The following is a 19,383-nucleotide window of genomic DNA, read 5'->3' as shown; positions in this document are numbered from 1 at the left end:
GTTCTGTCAGTCCACATCAAGAGTCAATATGATGTTGCTAAACCTTTTTGATGTCAGAGAGATTATTCATTATGAATTTGTACCTACTGGACAAAAAGTTAACCAAGTTTACTATTTGGAAGTGCTGAGAAAGCTGCATGAAAAAGTTAGATGGAAATGACCTGAACTTTTCACCAAAAATTCATGGCTCTTGCATCACAACAATGTACCAGCTCACACAGCACTGCCTGTGAGGAAGTTTTTAGCTAGTAAACAAATAACTGTGTTGGAACACCCTCCCTACTCACCTGATCTGGCCCCCAATGACTTCTTTCTTTACCCGAAGATAAAGGAAATATTAGAAGGAATACATTTTGATGACATTCAGGACATCAAGGGTAATACGACGAGAGCTCTGATGGCCATTCCAGAAAAAGAGTTCCAAAATTGCTTTGAAGGGTGGACTAGGTGTTGGTGTCAATGCATAGCTTCCCAAGGGAAGTACTTCGAAAGTGACTGTAGTGATATTCAGCAATGAGGTATGTGGCACTTTTTCTAGGATGAGTTCACAAACTTCATTGCTTGACTTCATAGTTGTGTGTCTCAGTAACTATTATAAAGGGGCAACTATTGGATTTGATGGAAGTTGAAAGACGTAGGGACAGTATTAGTTAGAGGGAAACTAGTAAAGTGCTCAAATTTTGGACTCTCTTAAATGTCAAATAATATCTTTAATTTCCCTGTTATGAATATGTAACCACAAGCCACATGTGTCTATTTAAATTTAAGTTTAAATTGATAAAAATGAAATAAAATTTAAAAATTAGTCTCCAGTCACACAGCAGTTTGAGTGTTCAATAGCCATATGTCACTAGTGGCTGCTATTATAGTTAGTATAGATATAGAATATTTCCATTATATAGAAAGTTCTATTGGAAAACTATTCTAAAGGTGAGGTTCAAGTGTAGGGTGAAGATAAAAGTAAATTGTCAGTTTTTTTTTCTGAGTCTTGTACCCATAACAGAAAAAATGAAATGTTTGCAAGAAAATATGAGAGAAGGAAATTATAGACAATTCAGTATATTTTACTTGCATTGATGACAATGATAATGAATAACCTGTCTTGAACCCTTACTTCTACACTTAATTTATATTATTTAATTCGCACTCATATATGCATAGCCTGTGAAGTGCATTGTTTCTGTGTTCATTGAATAGAAGAGGAGACTTAGGCACAGATATATAGAATGGTTTGTCCAAAATATCATTGCAAGAAGGTGACACAGCTGAGTTTGAGGTCAGGTGTTTAGACTCCAAAGCCCTAGCAGGTGGTTAACCTAAATGGTAATTGATTAAATTAAAAGCTTTTAGAAGTAAATTTAATTTTTTTCTTTTTATTGCAACCTAAATTGGTTGTTGCATGAGGGCATGGGGAGGACACTTTTGGAATTCAAATCATTCTCTTACATGTTAATCATTCAATCTGTAAGTATGTTAGGGGTGAAAAGTACATATCACCCCTGGGCCACTCCTGTTGAGAGATAAAAAGATAAACATAAGACTCTTGGTATTAGAAGAATTAATATGCACCCTGTTGACTACATGTACATGATCCCAATGGTTTATTGGTAGTCATTTCTCATTTTGCTAATGTAAAATATTGAATTTCACAACATGGAGGCTAGAGTATAGTAATATGACCCTGGCTAGTGACAAAGTGAGCCTTGATATCTACCCAATATCAGTTCAGCTTGGCAACTAATCACTACTCATCATTGTGTATTCAGTAACTTTCAAAAATAGTTGGAAGTGTTACTTAAATGTTTCAGTTATGCTTTTCCTAATTTATAGGAAGCATTTTATGTATAATTGTACTGTGTATTTAGTGAAGTTTGAAGGCCCTGGAAACACATTCCTTGGGAATGTAAAAACTCTAATACAGAGTGTTTGCTCCTGCCCTCATGCTAGTTATGATCTCGTTTGAAGGGTTAAGTTTAACCTTTTATTCATGCATTCATCAATCAAGTTTTGGGGACATAATATATAACAGCATTGTCTAGAGAAAACTAATATAAGTAAATCATTAAAGATGGTATAGAATTTAAATACTGTAGTAGTTCTTTGGAAAGCTTAGCAGTAAAGGGACAACTAATATGGAAGATATATCAGATGAGCTATGTGTGGAGGTTCTCTATAGAATCCCCACTGCTTTAGATCTGAAGTATTCCTCTCCATATCTGTGATCAATTTTTCAGCTATTCAAGTACATACTTCCATAATTACTCAAGGCAGTTCTCTATTCTAAACCTCTTCTTCAGGATTTCCACGGAAAAGTGAAAATTGTTTGTATTCAACATTTCAGGTTGTTTTTATTTTATTGACTGATATTAAAGAAAAGATTCAGAGCTGACTTTTTCTTTCAGAATTTTTATGAGAGGCCAGAAATTAAAAAATTTCTTTAAAAATCATAGAAATGGAAGAGAGAGAATTGCTAAGGTTTTCAGAACTTTGTATTTTTGTGTAAAATGTGTCAAAAACTTTTTTAAGTTCCAAAGGTATTGAGTACTGGTGTCGTTGAGTCATTTAATCTTTAATTCAAGTGAAATCAAACTTCTGCCCTAGGACTCTTAATTATAAATGGTACATCAACCCTGGGAAGACCCCTGGCCTTTTGCTTTTTGGTTGGTATGCAATCAAGAAGAATATTGCATTCTACAAGCTATGTGCTACTGCTCTCAACCAATAAGTAGGGATCTTTACTCCTGGTTACATGTGATTACCTTTATAGATACTGAGTATAAACGTTCATTACTCGTTTGGACTAATGGGGATCTTTAAAAATTTTACCAAATTAAAAATTTCATTGGATGAAGCTTCCATTCACACTGTTTAGTTTCCTAGTCTTCAGTGGACATGGAAGCACTAAATTTAACAACTCCAAAACAGAAATAAATTCTCAATAAATCACTTAAATGCCAACTTACCAGATCAGTGTTTCTGTTGAATTCTTCGGGATTGAGAATTCCCAACTTATGAAATATCACTAGCCAGCTTTCATTTTATTTGTCCTAAAATAACTTTCATGTTTTTCAATACAAATGAATTTTAAAGAAATACTTCAATTCTGGTGTACGATATGTAGATGACTTTGTAAGGACTAACAGGCTTGTAAGGAGAAAAAAAACGGTATTTTCATTTATATGCTTAGTACTTGTCCTTGTAAGTTCCTAAAGAGTAGGCTGAACAATTTTTGAGTTCGTGTCAGTTGTAGATATTCTCTCAAAATGTGTTCTTTGGTGGATTAAGTGTCAAATCAATCTCTAGCTTCTTTAGTGCAATGTGGATATTGTATTCCTTTGTGCCATACAAACGATGTACCTCATGTCCTTAAACATGCCCTAGCTATGTGAAATATTTTATAGTTCCTAGGTTACAATTCTTGTATGCAAATTCATTTATCTGTTTGAAGTTGTTTCACAAGTTATTTTTTTCCCCACCCAGGGATAAAGGTGGTAGATGGTAAAATGGCTCAGTGTTTGAATCCATTTATGTTCTTAAAGATGATCATTGCATTATTCATATCAGAAAAAGCTTCATGGTCACCTCATGGGATTTTTTTTTTCAGCAAATCCTCTTATTTAATGTTTTGGCTGACATAATTTATCTATTTTCATTACTTAATCTGAAAATATTGAAAAGTCACTCAAAGTCTGAAAGTCCTACTACTTATTTTGGAATTATGTAAAATAAGAAGTGAATGATCCTCTCTGCATCAATCACCATCCTCAAAATAATTACTAACATTTTGATGCATGTCTCTTGAGCTTTTTCTAAATTAACATTATATAAATAAATACATTATTCATATTTATAATACAACATATTTATATGCAATTTAACTTTATATGTGGCTGTCTGTATTGAGTGTGTATATATACACATATACACCATAAAATGAAACTGTGGTATATATGTTTGCAATTTATTTGTTTCTGCTTGAGAGTATATAATGAACATCTTTATGGTTCAATACATACACATGTATCTTCTTTTTAATGATTGCATAGAGTTCCCTTGTATTTGTATACTACATACAGAGGGTGCCAAAAAATGTATGCACATTTTAAGAAAAGAAAAAAACTGTATTAAAATTGTAATACTCAATATATACCAAAATATATATTTTGTTATACTCAGTATAACAAAAGATGAATAGTCACATGTATACATTGTTTTTGGCACCTCCGGTATTATTCCATAAACTCTCTCTTAACATATTCTTATTTCTGTTTTTTTCCCTTGTTCCATCACTGTTGCAACAAATATATATTTTTAAGCACTGATGCTATTATATGTAGGATATATTCTTGGACGTGAATTGCTTGATTTAAGGATATATATGTGTTAATTTTAATAAATACTGCTATTTGGTGTTTGTGAACCTTTTTATAAAGGAGATATTATACTATTTCTGATTGTTCTTACAATTCAGATAGGAAAGCATTTCTTTGAAAACTATTACTTAACCAAATTGGTTAAGAGGGCGTTACTATATAGGTAATCCCATATATGATTTATGCCTGAAGTATATATATCTACATACATATTTGTGTATTCATGCAAAAATTTTGATTATGTCTACCCTAAATCAAATTTAGTCAGTAACAAAGAGATGGATTTTGAGATTGGACAGTCACAACCTTTAAGCGATGTAGCAATTGAGTGTTTTAGTTGAGTAGCCATAAAATCCGTGGACTTGAAGAAATCTAGTAGTAGTTCAATGTTAGCAGGACTTCAATCCACTAATCAGTCACTATTTCATTTTTTATAACCATCTGTAAATGAGCTCAACAACTGGCAACATTGTGTTTATACTTGCTGGTTCACAGTGAATAAAAAATATCCTATCTGTGAATTTAAATCACAAAGTGCTTCTCCCTTGATTTTTTTTTTCTGTTTGAGGCAAGCTCTCTGTAGCCCAGATCATCCAAATCCATGGCTCAGTCTTTCACATACAGTTGCATTCTATGACTTTATGGAATACCATGGAAGCTGGTTATAGTCAATCAAAGGACAAAAAAGATAAAAGAAAACATGACTCTTTATAACACTTGGTGTGGTGCCAAGGGACGTTTCCTGGCTAAAATTACGGAGACTGTCAATAGAAAAGTCTGTCGAGGTTCACATCCTCCCTTATCTTAAATTAAGCATTTTCTTATTCCAGAAGAGAAATGATGCAGAATGTAATAATATCTTTCAAGGCCAAATAGCAGAAATCCAACCAGAATTATTTTTATATTATATAATATAGCAATAGCCTATGGTTTAAAAGAAAATAGTCTAGAAGAGAGATGGCAGAATGTTATTTTGCTAAAAGATTTTTCATATTTCCCTTTCTTGGTATTGGTAATGACATGTGATGTTAGATAATTCTGCTGCTCTCTTTTTTACTTTTATAGTTCTGTGTAATTTTTATAGTGTATGTTTATGTATGCACATAAAAATGCAAATGCATGTTATATATATTATATATATTATATAGATTCATATACTATATTGGTATTTCATTCTTCTTTCACAAATAAGAAATACATTTGTTAATACTTTGTGAGAAATACTGATAGAATAATACTTAGATGAAAGAGAAAGCCAAAAAAAAAAAAAAAAAAAGAGAAAGCAAAAAGGCAATCTAAGCCCGGGAAGGGATTTATGTATATTTATCACTAGATACTGAAAAAGCAATAACACGTTTACAGGCACAGATTTTTATTTATAGTCTTTTAATGACAGCTAAGTTTCCTTTGCATTTCACTTCATTTTCTATAGTTTTTCACTAACCTGTTTATTAATAGGAGTTTCATCCCAGAGCATTTTGTTGACATCCTGAGTGTACATGTAATGTGTCGCTGTGATGACTTTGCCAGAATTCCACCAGAGTAAGATTTCTTTGTTTTTCAGAATCTGCCCTTGAAGAAGATTCCGTGCAAAGCCAGTGCACCCTCAGGCTCCTTTTTTGCCCGAGACAATACAGCGAATTTCTTATCCTGGTGCCGAGATTTAGGGGTAGATGAAACATGTCTATTTGAATCGGAAGGTTTGGGTATGTATTTCCTTCAGAATTTTAACTGATAAAATTTCAAAATTATTGCCTTTGTCAGTATAACTATCAAAACTAACTTTTTTGTGTGATGTCATTTCACAGGTTGTTAACTTTTACAAATTTTGTAGTTTCTTATAAACTTTCAGGTTTGTTGTACATGAGTCTTCGCAGGTCAAAAATTCATGCCCTTTTATTATGGATTGCCTTGTGTGTAAAAGAATAGGAACATAAATAACACAATTCTTTCTAAGCTACAATTAAGTACAGACATTGCAAAATTGGGGAATATTTGGAAAACGTAGGGTTAAATTTTACCACCAGTCTCTCACCTGAAGTAAAAAGGTAGTGGCTATACACATTCCAGCCATGAGAGCACTGCTGTCTTTTCAGTTCTACAGAAATATAAAAATATTATTTCCCATAAGTTCTATCTTTGTTGAAACTAAAGTTTTTAAATTTATTTATTTTTTAGTGAGTTACAAATTAAGCAAGCAAGAAGATTGGGATAATTAAAGATAATGACATATAAGACAGATATATTAGTGCCTTAGGCCTACTTATTGTAATTGTAGGGTTTTTTGTCTTGTTTTGTTTTATGATTGAATTTTGGCAAATCTACTTACAGACCATAGTGTGAGCTTTTGCATTTCCTTGGGAGAAAACATACATTGTTCAGTATTTCAACATTACTTGATACCCTGCTATTAAACATTTAAACCTCCTACATAAGCTCCACTCCAGTACAGCTCTAATATGGAGAATATTCGAATTAAAGTCCCATTCTAACGAAATAGAATAGAGTGAAGAAAGGAGACATCTGGGGGGAAAAAAAAAAACAAAAAAAACCACTTTGGTTCTTTTTCCCGAGGCTTTAAAAAAATCAATTCACAAAACCACATAATACGAAATATTAACGTCAAAGTAAGCTGAGCATCTTTCAGAGAGAACAGGTATACAAATTGCCTTCCAAACAGTCAGAATGCCTTTCGCCCCTGGGCCTCACAAAACAATATTCCCCTGCTGAACCTACGAAATTGATGGTAACAGCTAAAATCTTACTTATTTTGTTGTGCTTAAGGAAATTTGTATTTGTACTGAGAGGAATAGATGTGATATGGAAAAGATTGTCATCACATTTCTGAGAATTATCTCAGCAGAAATGAGAAATACATGAGTTTAGACTAGAGAGCATTTTATACCCGAAAGAAAAAATAAACCAGAATAATTGTACAGTAGCATATGATGTTGAATAGTATGCCCCTTGAATATTCATTATGTAAATGGACTTGGACTGTTCTTGTCATTTCTTCACATTAAAGTGAAACGAATTTGGTGGAAGATGTGTGTGTATGTATGTATACACCTCTTTTTCAGTCCAGTGTTAATTTTACAAATAGATTTTTAACTTTCAGGTTAGTCAGAAACTCTGTGAATGGAAGATTATAAGAAGGAAGTGTGGAAGAATTATTTGTGAAAACATACTCTTGAAAGATCTAATATTCATATATATATAATTGAATCTTAGTCACAAGGAGTATATATACTCTTCATGAGTGGACAATTAACATCATAATATAAAGTTTTGGAGGACCCCTGCATTACCAAATAACTTCCCCATGGGAAAACTGCTTTATAGTTTATTAATTTGTTCATTGTTCAGATTTTCATTAAAGAAGCATTTCTCAGTGATTAGTATAGGCCGAGTGGATTACTAGCTATTAATGTAAATATGATCTTGTCTCGATTTTCTCACTGTCCATGAGTTCTTTTGTTACTTGAACTTATAAAGCTCTCAATTGGTATGATTGAAAAAAAAACAAAAAAACACTTTCAATTGGCATCTAAGAAGAGTCAATCTAATAATAATTTTCTCTGGAGTAAATATCACCATTGCCCACGGTCCTAATGAGAATTGAATGCATATTATTTACCTTGATAGCTTTTAAAAACCCCATTCATATAATAAGTAATGCATTTTATCTTGAAACAACACACCTACAGCGACTTATATAATAATGGTTCTGGGATATAAATACGTACTCTGTAGCATATAAAATTATGTCAAGAAGAATTTTGAGATAGTCTGCTTCTTCACCCTGTTTGAAAAAGCTCACTTTCTAAAGAAGTCCATGATAATTTATATGTAATAATTATTGGTTATTTTGTTAATGTATCTTTGATTTTGATTATCTTCTATATTATCATTTAGCTTATACCTTGCAGTTAAAATGCATTTACATATCTATGAAACTTTAATAAGACCAAGTTTTCAAGGCTACAAAAATTTTAAAATAAGTTTTAATCTTATAAGTACCAGACCTAAGCAAATAGTTAGGCTTTCTAGTTTGCTGCTTAAGGAAAAGATAAATTTGAAATTTCTGCTGCTCAGAATAGGACATGAAGTGATGGATAACAGGCCCTGGGGATATGGAAGAAGGGAGTCAATATTATAGCATTGACATTAGGATTAGTCAGAGAAAGGAAACAGCTGTGCCCATAGATGTTAATGATAATCAAGAGGAAGGACAATGAGAAATTCCATTTCCCCAAGTGGAACTCTTTCTCCTAGGATTTTTCTGATTATTCACTGTGGGTGAGGAAGTGATTGAGCCGCTGCTGATGGCCTTGGATTCTGTACTTGCAGAATTGACTTTCTTGCAACAATAACACTGTGTACTCTGCTTGATGTCTTTTCACACTTCACTTTTGAAAGGGAATTTAGGGCAAGGTTTTTTTCTTTTATTCCTACCTCAAGATTTCATTTCAGTAGCACACAAGATGAAGAGCACCCTTTGTGTCCTACTGTTTTGAATAGCAAATAAAATGAAAAGATGCCCCGATGAAGGGGAAAAATCTGTTTGAATGAATGATAAGGTAGATCACTATACTGAGTGTGTATCAAGAGGCTTCTGTCTTTCGCTGTTCAAAGGTCTTTGCCTGCATAAAGCATTCTTATCTTTGTGGCAACTGATATGCTACCCTCTGTTGAAGTGCTTTTTGTACAATTATTTGTGAGAGGATCTTGATTCTCAACTCACTCAATCTGTTCTCTTTCCACAACAGCTAATGACAAGAAGTCTCAATGGGTGGGGAAGGTATGCCAGGGATGAACTGGAGAGTATGAACAGCAACTTATTCCATACGCTTCTCTCATGCTTCTTGTCATTTTGATTCTTGGCAGATAACTTTCTATGACACATGATGCAATCACATATAGAGTATAATCTGCGATTTATCTTTTATGGCATTCTTGATCATTTTTCCTTTGTGAAATATCAGTTCTTAGATCATAAGTTCACTAACATCCCAAATAGTGTTCCCAAAATGAGCCAATAGAAAAATGGACAAAGGTCGCGAATAACCTATTCATAAAAGACTTATAAAAATCCAGTAAAGGTATAAAAATGTTGGACATATTAGTAATAAGGTAAATGCAGTTAAAACTATGAAAAATTAGCAAAGATTAAGAAAATTGTCTGTTTAGTGTGGAGTATGTAGGAAAATGGGATCTTCTGTACAGTGCTAAAGAAAATTGGAAATCGGTATGCCTCCTATGGAGGGCAATTTGACACTATATATCAGAGACCTCAAAAGTGTTCATGCCCTGTTACTAAGTTGTTCTACTTCTATAAGTTTATCCAAGGTTTATCCAAATAAGTAGAGATAGGCACCAGAATGTCCACTGAAACATGTTTTATAATAGTAAAAAAAAATACAGAAGGGAGCTGAGTCTATGACATTTAGCGATAGCTTAAACAAACTATAGTAATCCACAGATACCATGCAAAAATAATATTATTGAGACTTTAAGGATATGGGAAACTTATGATGTACAATGAAACATGATGTCACACATTTATACCTAGTAAATAACAATAAAATACATTTGGAATTTGAAAAAAAGATAAACAGTAGTTGGGTTATAAATGATATTATTTTCTTCTTCAATTATCTGTCAACAGACTTTAGACAGTAAACAGGTATGGCATGTAATCTGAAACATGAACAATTAATTTTATGTTAAGATACAATTTGAACCAGTTTGCATAGAGAAGTACTTATGAACACAAAAATGTATACATCAGTGTATTATAAGGTTTATTTTGCATTGTTGAGGTTAAACTGACATTTCAAGTGATTATAAAATTGCATACTGTTACAAGAACAGATGGCAGAGATCTTTGTGTGCTCCGTGGAGCATACTTTAAGAGTCTACATGTACTGCTCACCTACAACCTCCGGTTATTCAAACTATGCTGACATAGAAGTCAGTGACTGGAGGAGATTTTCATGTCTTTGACTTATTAATAATTGGTTTCATTAGATTCCTTAACATATTTAGGATTGCATTTTAAGTTTAAAAAAGATGAATGTGAATGTTTTCTTGAATTTACAAGTGTGTAGTTTATCAGTCTCAACATAAAATATTCCCCCAATAATTATTTTAAAAGAAATGAATTTCAGCGGGTTGTAAATGTCTATTACATTGTTTTGTTCACCTGAAGCTAATTTAAAAAAAAAAAAAAGATAAAAAGAGATGAACTTTACTTTTAATTGTGCAATACATAAAAAAAAATTTTTAGAAGTCTCTAGGTATGAAGGCATTTTCTGTTTTCAGTTTGACAGAGGTGTAAACGTTATTAGACTGTATTATCAATATTTTTCCTAACAGTAAAATGTAATAATTTTTCAATGGTTAAATACTTTACGTATCTTTTCTAAAATAATGCTGAATATTTGATATGGCTCATTTCTAATATTTAAATTAAGGCCAGAAATATGTGATTTAATCGCAGTCTTAAAAAGTTTTAAGTTATTAGTCCTAAAATTGATGTTCTTATATGAATTGTTTCTAAGATATTTTAAGTAAGAAACTACTTAAATTAGTGATACTCATGTGGGGGATTTATTTTTTGTGATTTACTTTAGCACAGTAATTAGAAATTGTCAAATTAGTTTAATTTTCCCCCAGAGACTTATTTATTTTACTTTATTTGTGTGTATTCTGGTAAGCTGGGAGATGGGGGCGGGAGAAGTGGGGGAAATTCTTTAAAAATGCACAATTTTTTTTGCTTGCTGTACTTGTGTCAATATCATTATGTTATTGGATGATTATAGGATTTGGAGGCCAGTGACTATTCGTCATCTATTTCTCTGAGAAAGAATCTACTCAGCAAGAAGAGGGTTTGCTCTTTGCTGTGCTAGCATGCAAATGTGTGTGATGTGCTTTTTTATTTTCTGTGTTTGTGTTTGCTGTGTGACATTGTCTTTTGATGCATGACTCTGATGCACAGTTTTACAAAGTCCTTTGTTCTATTGAACATTGGTCAAGCACGGAATTACCTGCAGTATTGGTGTGATGTTGATAAAAAACAGTAAAAAGATTGTGTATGGATTTTTAGACACTTTTCTATTTTATGCTTTAAAGTTACCTGTTGCATCAGGAAAAAAATCTATGCCTGCTGCCCACTGTGTGATGACTCCTCTTTAATTGTTGTCTATATTGAGGACTATAAGAGTATTTCTGTAGGAAAGAAAAAAAGCTATATTTTTTCAGTATTAATGTAATATAACGATTTCAGAACACCCGTTCAGCTCTGGGTTATTTATATCCACTTTATTTCTTTCCTAGGAACGGTTTATTTTAGCCTTTTAGTTTTTTATACCTGTTTTTATAAAGTACGTGATTTACCAGTGGCTCAATTTATTTTTTACTTTTGAACTCAAACTCTTTCCAATTCAACCATTTGCCATATGCTTGAAAAACATAAGTGAGAACAGTATGGAATCTGATTGAGGGAACTAAATGTCTCCTTGAAATGGTAGATGTTTCAGGACTTCATGGAGTTAGGGTCCAATCAGGAAAGTGGAGAGCTTTTAACTTTTCTAGGATAAAATGTTCTCTGCATAATCTTCCATAATAATAGCTATATGCTCAATACTGATAGCTAAACAGTGTACAGTGTACATGTTTCTACTGTCCCCAAAATTACCATTTTATAAATGAGAATGCTGGGACCTAGAGAATTAAATAATTTGCCAATGTCGCACAGCTTTTTAATGGCCCAGCTAGGATTTTAATTCAGCGCCATTTTCCTCCAAAGATCATGCCCCTGTTTTACAGAAAGTTATGCTTTTAGTTAATTTTAGACATTTGTATGATTATTTCAATTAAAAGGAAAAATAAAATATAAACCAAGTTAGAAAAGACTCTTGCCTCTTCCTGCTATTCTGAATGATAGTAACTTAATCTATTAATTTAACGTAAAGTCTGGGTGCTGGAGGAATAACAAGGCACTACTTGTTCCAGGACAGTCTTAACTTAGTGGCAAAGGCAACTAACTACATTTTATTTTATACATCTTCCCTTACTGACGAGATTATGAATTCCCTGTTTATATGATGTATATGGATGTCTTAGGCTATTTTTCATGTGAATAGTGATCCTGAGAAATTTGGAGACACACACACAGTATTCATGAGCTTGCATGATTCTTCCTTGTTTGTCTTTTCTTCTGCTCCTCAACCTCCCTCAGGCCAGTTTGAAGGCACCTCAGTTGCCTGCTATGCCTAATTCCCTCCAATCTTTAAACTCCAAGATTTGTGCATTGGCTTACTGGGAGTCACATGATGGAGAGAGCAGTTTGTGACGATCACTTCACTTTCTAGGCAGGCATTCTTCGTGCCTTATAGATCCTGGCAGGAGAGAAATGCCCATAAAACCCAGGAAAGGCCCATTCAATGCGTGAATTATTTTCCCTCCATTCATCAGCATCACCATCATCATCACCACTGACATCCTAAGCATTTGTAGAGCATATTTCATATATCAAAGCACATTTGAAGAGTTTTAATAAAATAGATGTAGGAATTATAACTGATGTTTATTGTAATTATAGCATTGATTAATACAAGGCTTGTTTAACGTGGGTGTTCATGCTCATCACTGGAGACCTTGTTTAAATGTCGATTCTGATCAGTAAGTCTAGGGTGGGACCCAATAATTTGCATTCCTGTCAAGCTCCCAGCTGATGCCAAAGCTGCTGACCTGTGGACCACACTTAAGGAGCAAGGGAGTGACATTTATTGAGTGTTTACCACGTACCAAGTGCTCGTAGCCATAAAATTATGTCATAAGGAAGAGGGAGTAGAAGGCAAAACACCTGTTTGAGCGACGAGAAAATTATGCAGCCTGCACTAGAACCCAATCCTTCGGACTACTGGTTTAGGGTATCTTTTATGATACCACTCTCCCTGAGTATTAAAATCTGTTCTCTACTCTGGAAAGGCGAGCAGCCGTTAATTTATAATATTTTCACAATTCATGCACAGCCAACAATACATTTTATCATGTTTTTTTTCTAAATATAAATCTAAAAATCAGATGCCCTCAAAACCAATATGAATGGTCAGCCTCTAATGTATAGAAACTAAATGGACAGGACAATTTTTCATGCTTTCATTTCTTTGCTCATCTGTTAAAACGTAATATATTTAACTAAACTATACATTCATGGTCTGATGCATTTTATCCTTGCAGATTCTGTGACATTGAAACGCTACCCCTTGCTTTAGTGGAAGGCCTCATTTTCTATTCCTGGAGCTCGCAGCATTCTCTTTGACATTTGATGCCCATGAGATTTTTATAGAATCTAGGTTATAAGATTGAGCCTCTTGCCACATATTTTTGAATAGGGAATCTCTGTTACTTTTCCCAGAGGTGTTCTGCATTATACTTTTCTTTGAAATGGTTTTGATTATTTAAAAAGAAACCTCCAGTGATAAAACCTTTTGCAAAATAATGACCATTGACTACAGAGCTTTTTATTTGTTTTAAAGCGAATTTGTTCAGAGGAAAGAAAGCAGTAGTGATCCCCTCTTCTACCCCTAACTCAAAACAAAAGACTATGTTGATGTTACATTAATTAAAAAAAAAAGTTTCCTACTGTAAACTTCAGTAAAAGTTTGTTTCTTTATATTTTTGAAAAGAGGAATCAGTAAATGTGATTAAAATGAGTAGTACATATGACTCAATACAAAGGCTTTAGTTCAAATGCAATATATTACTCAAAGTTGCCTTTCTGATCATCCTGACAAAGATATGCATTCAGGTATTTGATCTTTTAAATTATACAACTCTTTAATCAGCTTAGGTAATTTATTGAAAATGGACTCAGCTAAATTATTTTCTCAGAGACAGGAAAATTAATAGAAAGATGGTTAGTATTTCACAAAATGACATGTCCTAATGTAATCGTTACTTAAGCTTTATACTTAGTACAAAATCATAATAGCTGTAGGATATTTGTTTTATATCTGTCTATATATGTTGGCCAAATTGACTTATTTAACCTGAAATTTTATTAAATTTAGAATTGACTGCCTCTGATATACTATAAATGATAAAATATTCAAAATACACTCATTATAATAGGACCACTCTAAATATACAAACTTACCAATAGTAATGTTATTTTTTTTTATTCTGAGGTTTCTTCCATTGCTCAGTATGTGACTAGTACATGATAGATGCACACTCAAAAGAATGCTTATAGAAGAAAAAGTGAATTAATTTTGACTAAGCCAAATGAAGATAATCCTCAACCAAATAATTTATAACAATAAAGATAATAAAGAAAACTAACCTTGGGCAAATCTTTCCTATGGGCTAAGCACTGTGCCACAAAAAACAAATATTGTTTTGTTTAATCTTTACAAAAATATTGTGTGGTACACACTATTCTTTTCCTTCAGAAAACTTAGACTCTATAGAATAAGCTCCCCAAATATCACAACTATTAAATGTTAGAGCTTACACTTACACCCAGATCTTTGTGGCTTGAATAACAGCTACTATACTCTTTCCGTCCATTGACTTTAGTTTAGAACTTGCCTTGGTGCAAAACTGAAGTCACCTCTTAGATATAGTGTAGATACTGCTTATAAACTCTTAAATTTAATTTCATAGCAATCAGGGAAGAGTGTTTATTTTTACAATTAAATAAACATTAGCACAATTACAATTCTTGTCTTTTCTAAAAATGTTAGGTAAGATTTTACTCTTCACTCAGTTTATTCATTGTCACAATCACCATCATCCACCACGTCATTTTTATCATCCTCGATGTTATGAGATTTAATACTTACTATATAATTACTCTCTTCTAGGCATTGTTCTAAGTTATGTACAGATGTATCTCATTCATTCCTAACCAATCATCAAACATTGAGCTTTTTGGCTATGATGGGCCAGGCATGACATGCCCAATATTAAAAGTGTCATGAACATGTGAGACAATATTATAGGGGTGTTTTGAAGCAATTTTATTGCTTTATAAAAGATAATACTTCCAAAAATACTGGGAAGTAAAACATTATCTTTCTATTAGCATTTTCCTAAGAAATGATGCTGAGGAAGAAGTTTTTTGTCTTAAATTTTGTAGACTGATTCTGTTATGGATATAGAATGGAGAATAATGCAATGACTTCCAGCTCACCAAATTCAATTTCTGATGCATCCATGGTACATCTGTTTTCAATTGATAGCTCAGTTGAGGAAGCAAAGAAATACACAAGATACGCAATAGTGATGCATCCCGCATATCACATTGTCTTTCATATATTACCACATGATTGTTTTTCTTCACAATGACTTATTTTCCATAAAATCGTTTGTATACTTCCAATACTTATTTAGTCTCAGAATATGTATAGTACATTGGCTAAGCAATCATTATAGTTGGTTCAGGTATTATTTTTTATAGTTGGTTATTGACTGCACACTGACACAATTTCATCAGTTCACCAAAAATTTTCATATTTTGACACTGTTTTTTTCATCAAGAAATGCATGGGATTGTATCTAAAGCTTCTAGTGCGTTAGCCAGCTTTCTTGTCACTAAAAATGAAGGTATTAACAGGGCCTTAACGTCCTTTGCCTACTCAGTTTTTATGTATTGTTTTGCCCAATTAAAACTCCTATTTGGTACCCAGGACAGGGAAAAAAAAATATGAATCAAAAGAAATTAATTATCTAGACAAGAATATTAATTTTCATTTGTTTTCTTCTGTTTTGTGATGTTTGTTCTTCTTCTCTGAAAGTGATGTCTGTGTGATATTACAGTCCAGACGTTACATTGCAGTGAAGTTGATTTACTATATCAAATGTTGTGAATTTTGCATCATTCTAGCCACAGCCAAGTAGTGGAGCATTTTGGTATTGGAGGTATTAAATATTTTTGTTTTAGACCCCTTTAATTAAAAGTAACTTTAGGCCTTCTCAGTTAGGGTTTTGTTATAATTCGGTAAGGGTCAGCTGAAACTAAACTTTTAATTACAGGATTGTAAATATTCTGTAGTTCAGAAATCCCATAATCAATTCTGTTTTAATGAACATTGTTGATGACATTAGAATTTATTTAAAAGCTTCAAAGGTGGCATCTTATAACGAGATAAAAATTTGTCTGTTTAAAGCCAAGTGAAATCATATATTTTTACAATCTAAGTAAGAGTATTTTTGTAATCACCATACACCCCCAACCAATTCCATTCTTGTGTCCATGGACCAAATATTGCCACTACCATAATTTATATAGAGAATGAATTAGATATTTAAATTAAAGGAATGAAATAATGCTGGGAAATTGAATTTAAAAATTCTATGTTTAAGAATTAAAGTTTGTCAGTAAGATAGTCTTTTCCTTTATCAGGATATTTATTGTATCTGTGTAATAACTGTTCTCAATGTAAGGCCTATTGTCTTTATTAGATGTTGTATAAAATAATATTTAAAAATTTCTCTAATCTTGGTTTAAAAAGACAATAGTATAAGCAGTACATGCTCTTCTGGTAGGTTTAACAAATACAACCATGATTTATCAACATAACTGAATGTGTCTAAGACAAGTGGTAAAGCAGATTTATTAAGTAATTATATTATATTAGAATAGAAATATCAATGCAAATAGCATCTTCTAATTTGCTCATTTTTATGGGCAAAGCTGGCTGATGTTATGTATTGGTACATATTACACAATCCAGTCAAAAGTGTTTCTTTCTAAATTATCATTTAGTCAGATTTGATTAGGAGAGGGCATTAAGTTTCAGGGTCTCAACATCATTGTTTAGAGGGTAACAAAGGACTGTGGTATATAATTTTTATTCTTATTCATTGCATTGTTTCTGCTAAAGTCACTAGTGAAGATAGACCCAAGATTTGAGAAAGGCCAGTCTTTGCTCCATAGTCTTCTGTGTTTGTATGTTTTTAAATATTTATCAATGATTTATATCATAATTATAGCCACATATTCATCCAATGTTGACTTGCTAAAATTAACTAACTGAAGAAAATAATTTCAGGTGAGATTTACACAGGTTAAGATTTCCTGAAACTCGTGGTTTTTGGAAGAGGGGTTGGGCAAAGAATTTTGAAAGCTACTTTAAGACTTTAGTAGAGCGAAGTTTACTGCAGGGTAGGATGGATTTTGTGAATGTCTCACTGAAGACTAGCTCATTTACTGGGAGCAGGAGGAATGAGGGGTCGATGACAAGCCTGTTCACCATCAAGTGGCTTTACAATCCCTTCTATTGTAAAGGTGTCCACCTCTGTCTTGTCTTTCAGTCCTCCACAAGCAACCCAGAGAAGTGTGTCTCTGTTTGCTAGAGCTTGGCCGGATTGCAGCCAGGTAGGTCAAACTACTGCCACCATGTCAAGACGTGGACCATCTCAGCATCCAAGCATCTGAGAAGCTTGCTGACTTTTTATTTCTGATGTTTAACCTGGGTGTTCAGAATCTATTCTTTCAAGTATGATCAGTACCAACATCTCAAGAGCATTTGTGTGAACTAAAATGCCACCAATATACTTACCATCTTGATCTCTTTGTCACAGCCACTATGTCCAAGCACCCTCCAAGTCTTTCTTGCAACAAGGGGGAGGATCTTATATATAAAGTTCTTTGTGACAATTACTCTTTCCTTATTGGAAAGTCTATTCCCATTACTTTCCTTACTCCTTCATCCCCTCTCTTCCGCTTCATTAATGTTCAGTCTCCTCTTTTTTCCTTTTTTTCTCATTTTCCCCCATTCTACATCGCATCTCTCAGTTTTTTTAGTTTCTAATTCTGAGTGAGGGGATAGGTTTTAAATTATTCTCCATCTTTCGATTAGAGAAAGACATAAAATATTTTTCTTCTTATGTAGAGACATCTTTGAAATCTTTGTCCTCTTAAAGAAAAGTGGTTATAGAAATCATAATTATAGTTAATTAAGCAGAGGAAAGGACTTTATTAGCTAAACTGACTTTATTTCATGTTTATTATCTTGCAAACCATCAAACAGGGCTTCTGACAGTTCTATGATGCCCAGAAAATTAGAAATAAAGAACTAAATCTTTGAAGTCATGATGCAAAATTAAAATTCAGAATTAGAAGATGTTTTCTCATCCAGATTTGGGTATACGTTTCAAGTTAAGATCAGATGAACCAATAAAATAAAGTGAAAGCTAGCTCTGGGTACAAATTCTCAAAAAGAAATGTATAAAGAAATTCAAGGAAAAGAAAATACAAGGTGTACATATCAGCAAATTATACCAATGAGTAAAAAACTTTCTGACAATAAACTTTTACTTGAACCAATGAAAAATTAACTTGTAATCAGAAGAAGTAACCCCAAGTTCTTTAAAACATCATAGTCAACATAATCTTAACAAATTGTATCTCAGATATGCATTTTACTTTATCACAATAATTGGGTGCCAGAAAGATTGCCTTTAATTTAAAAAAAATGTTCAAATTAAATATGACTGAGGCTCCACTCAATAAAGAGTGAAAAAAACAATTTGAGACATTTCCAGGTTTCCCTATGCTCTCTCCCACACCGTTCCCAGATATTGTGTATAGACCTCTGGAGAGGGTCCCCTTGTCTTCATTCCACTCAGTTCTCTACTACTCAGGTATAGTTCAAGCTTGCAGTGTCGGTCTGGCTGTAGGACTCCATTCCCTTTCCATGCTGTCACCTTCTTGGGTTCTGTCAGGAAGGATGACAAAGGTACCTGTTGCTTCCAGAACTCTGCCAAGCCATTCCTCCACCAATCTTGGGGTTTCTGTCCTACAGGACAAACAGCTTTGAGTCAAAGGAATACCAAGGACTCAGCAGACATGTTCTAAGAAAGGGAAAGTTAGCACTACAGAGGGGAAGGAGAACACATGATGTAAAATTTCAATAACTGAGCTGCTGCCACTGAAATGCTAGAGTAAAAGAAACACGGGTGGTTTAGAGTTCCTACTTAACAGATTAGGCAGAGA

General features: G+C 33.1%; 1 protein-coding gene across 7 annotated transcripts in view; it reads left to right on the top strand.

Annotated features, from left to right (window-relative positions):
* The window catches only part of GAS2 (growth arrest specific 2), a 132,604-nt gene that overhangs the window by 44,313 nt on the left and 68,908 nt on the right, over positions 1 to 19,383 (top strand). For all 7 annotated transcript variants that reach the window (XM_033120957.1, XM_033120958.1, XM_033120953.1 and 4 more), the window contains 2 exons: positions 5,938 to 6,079; positions 17,700 to 17,763. In XM_033120957.1, coding sequence (XP_032976848.1) covers positions 5,938 to 6,079; positions 17,700 to 17,763 — 206 coding nt within the window. The remainder of the gene's footprint in view (positions 1 to 5,937; positions 6,080 to 17,699; positions 17,764 to 19,383) is intronic.

The sequence above is a fragment of the Rhinolophus ferrumequinum genome, chromosome 11 (genome assembly GCF_004115265.2).
Source record: "Rhinolophus ferrumequinum isolate MPI-CBG mRhiFer1 chromosome 11, mRhiFer1_v1.p, whole genome shotgun sequence".
Classification (NCBI taxonomy): Eukaryota; Metazoa; Chordata; class Mammalia; order Chiroptera; family Rhinolophidae; genus Rhinolophus; species Rhinolophus ferrumequinum.
The sequence above is the reverse complement of the archived record's forward strand: the minus strand, read 5'-3'. Positions and strand labels throughout refer to the sequence as shown.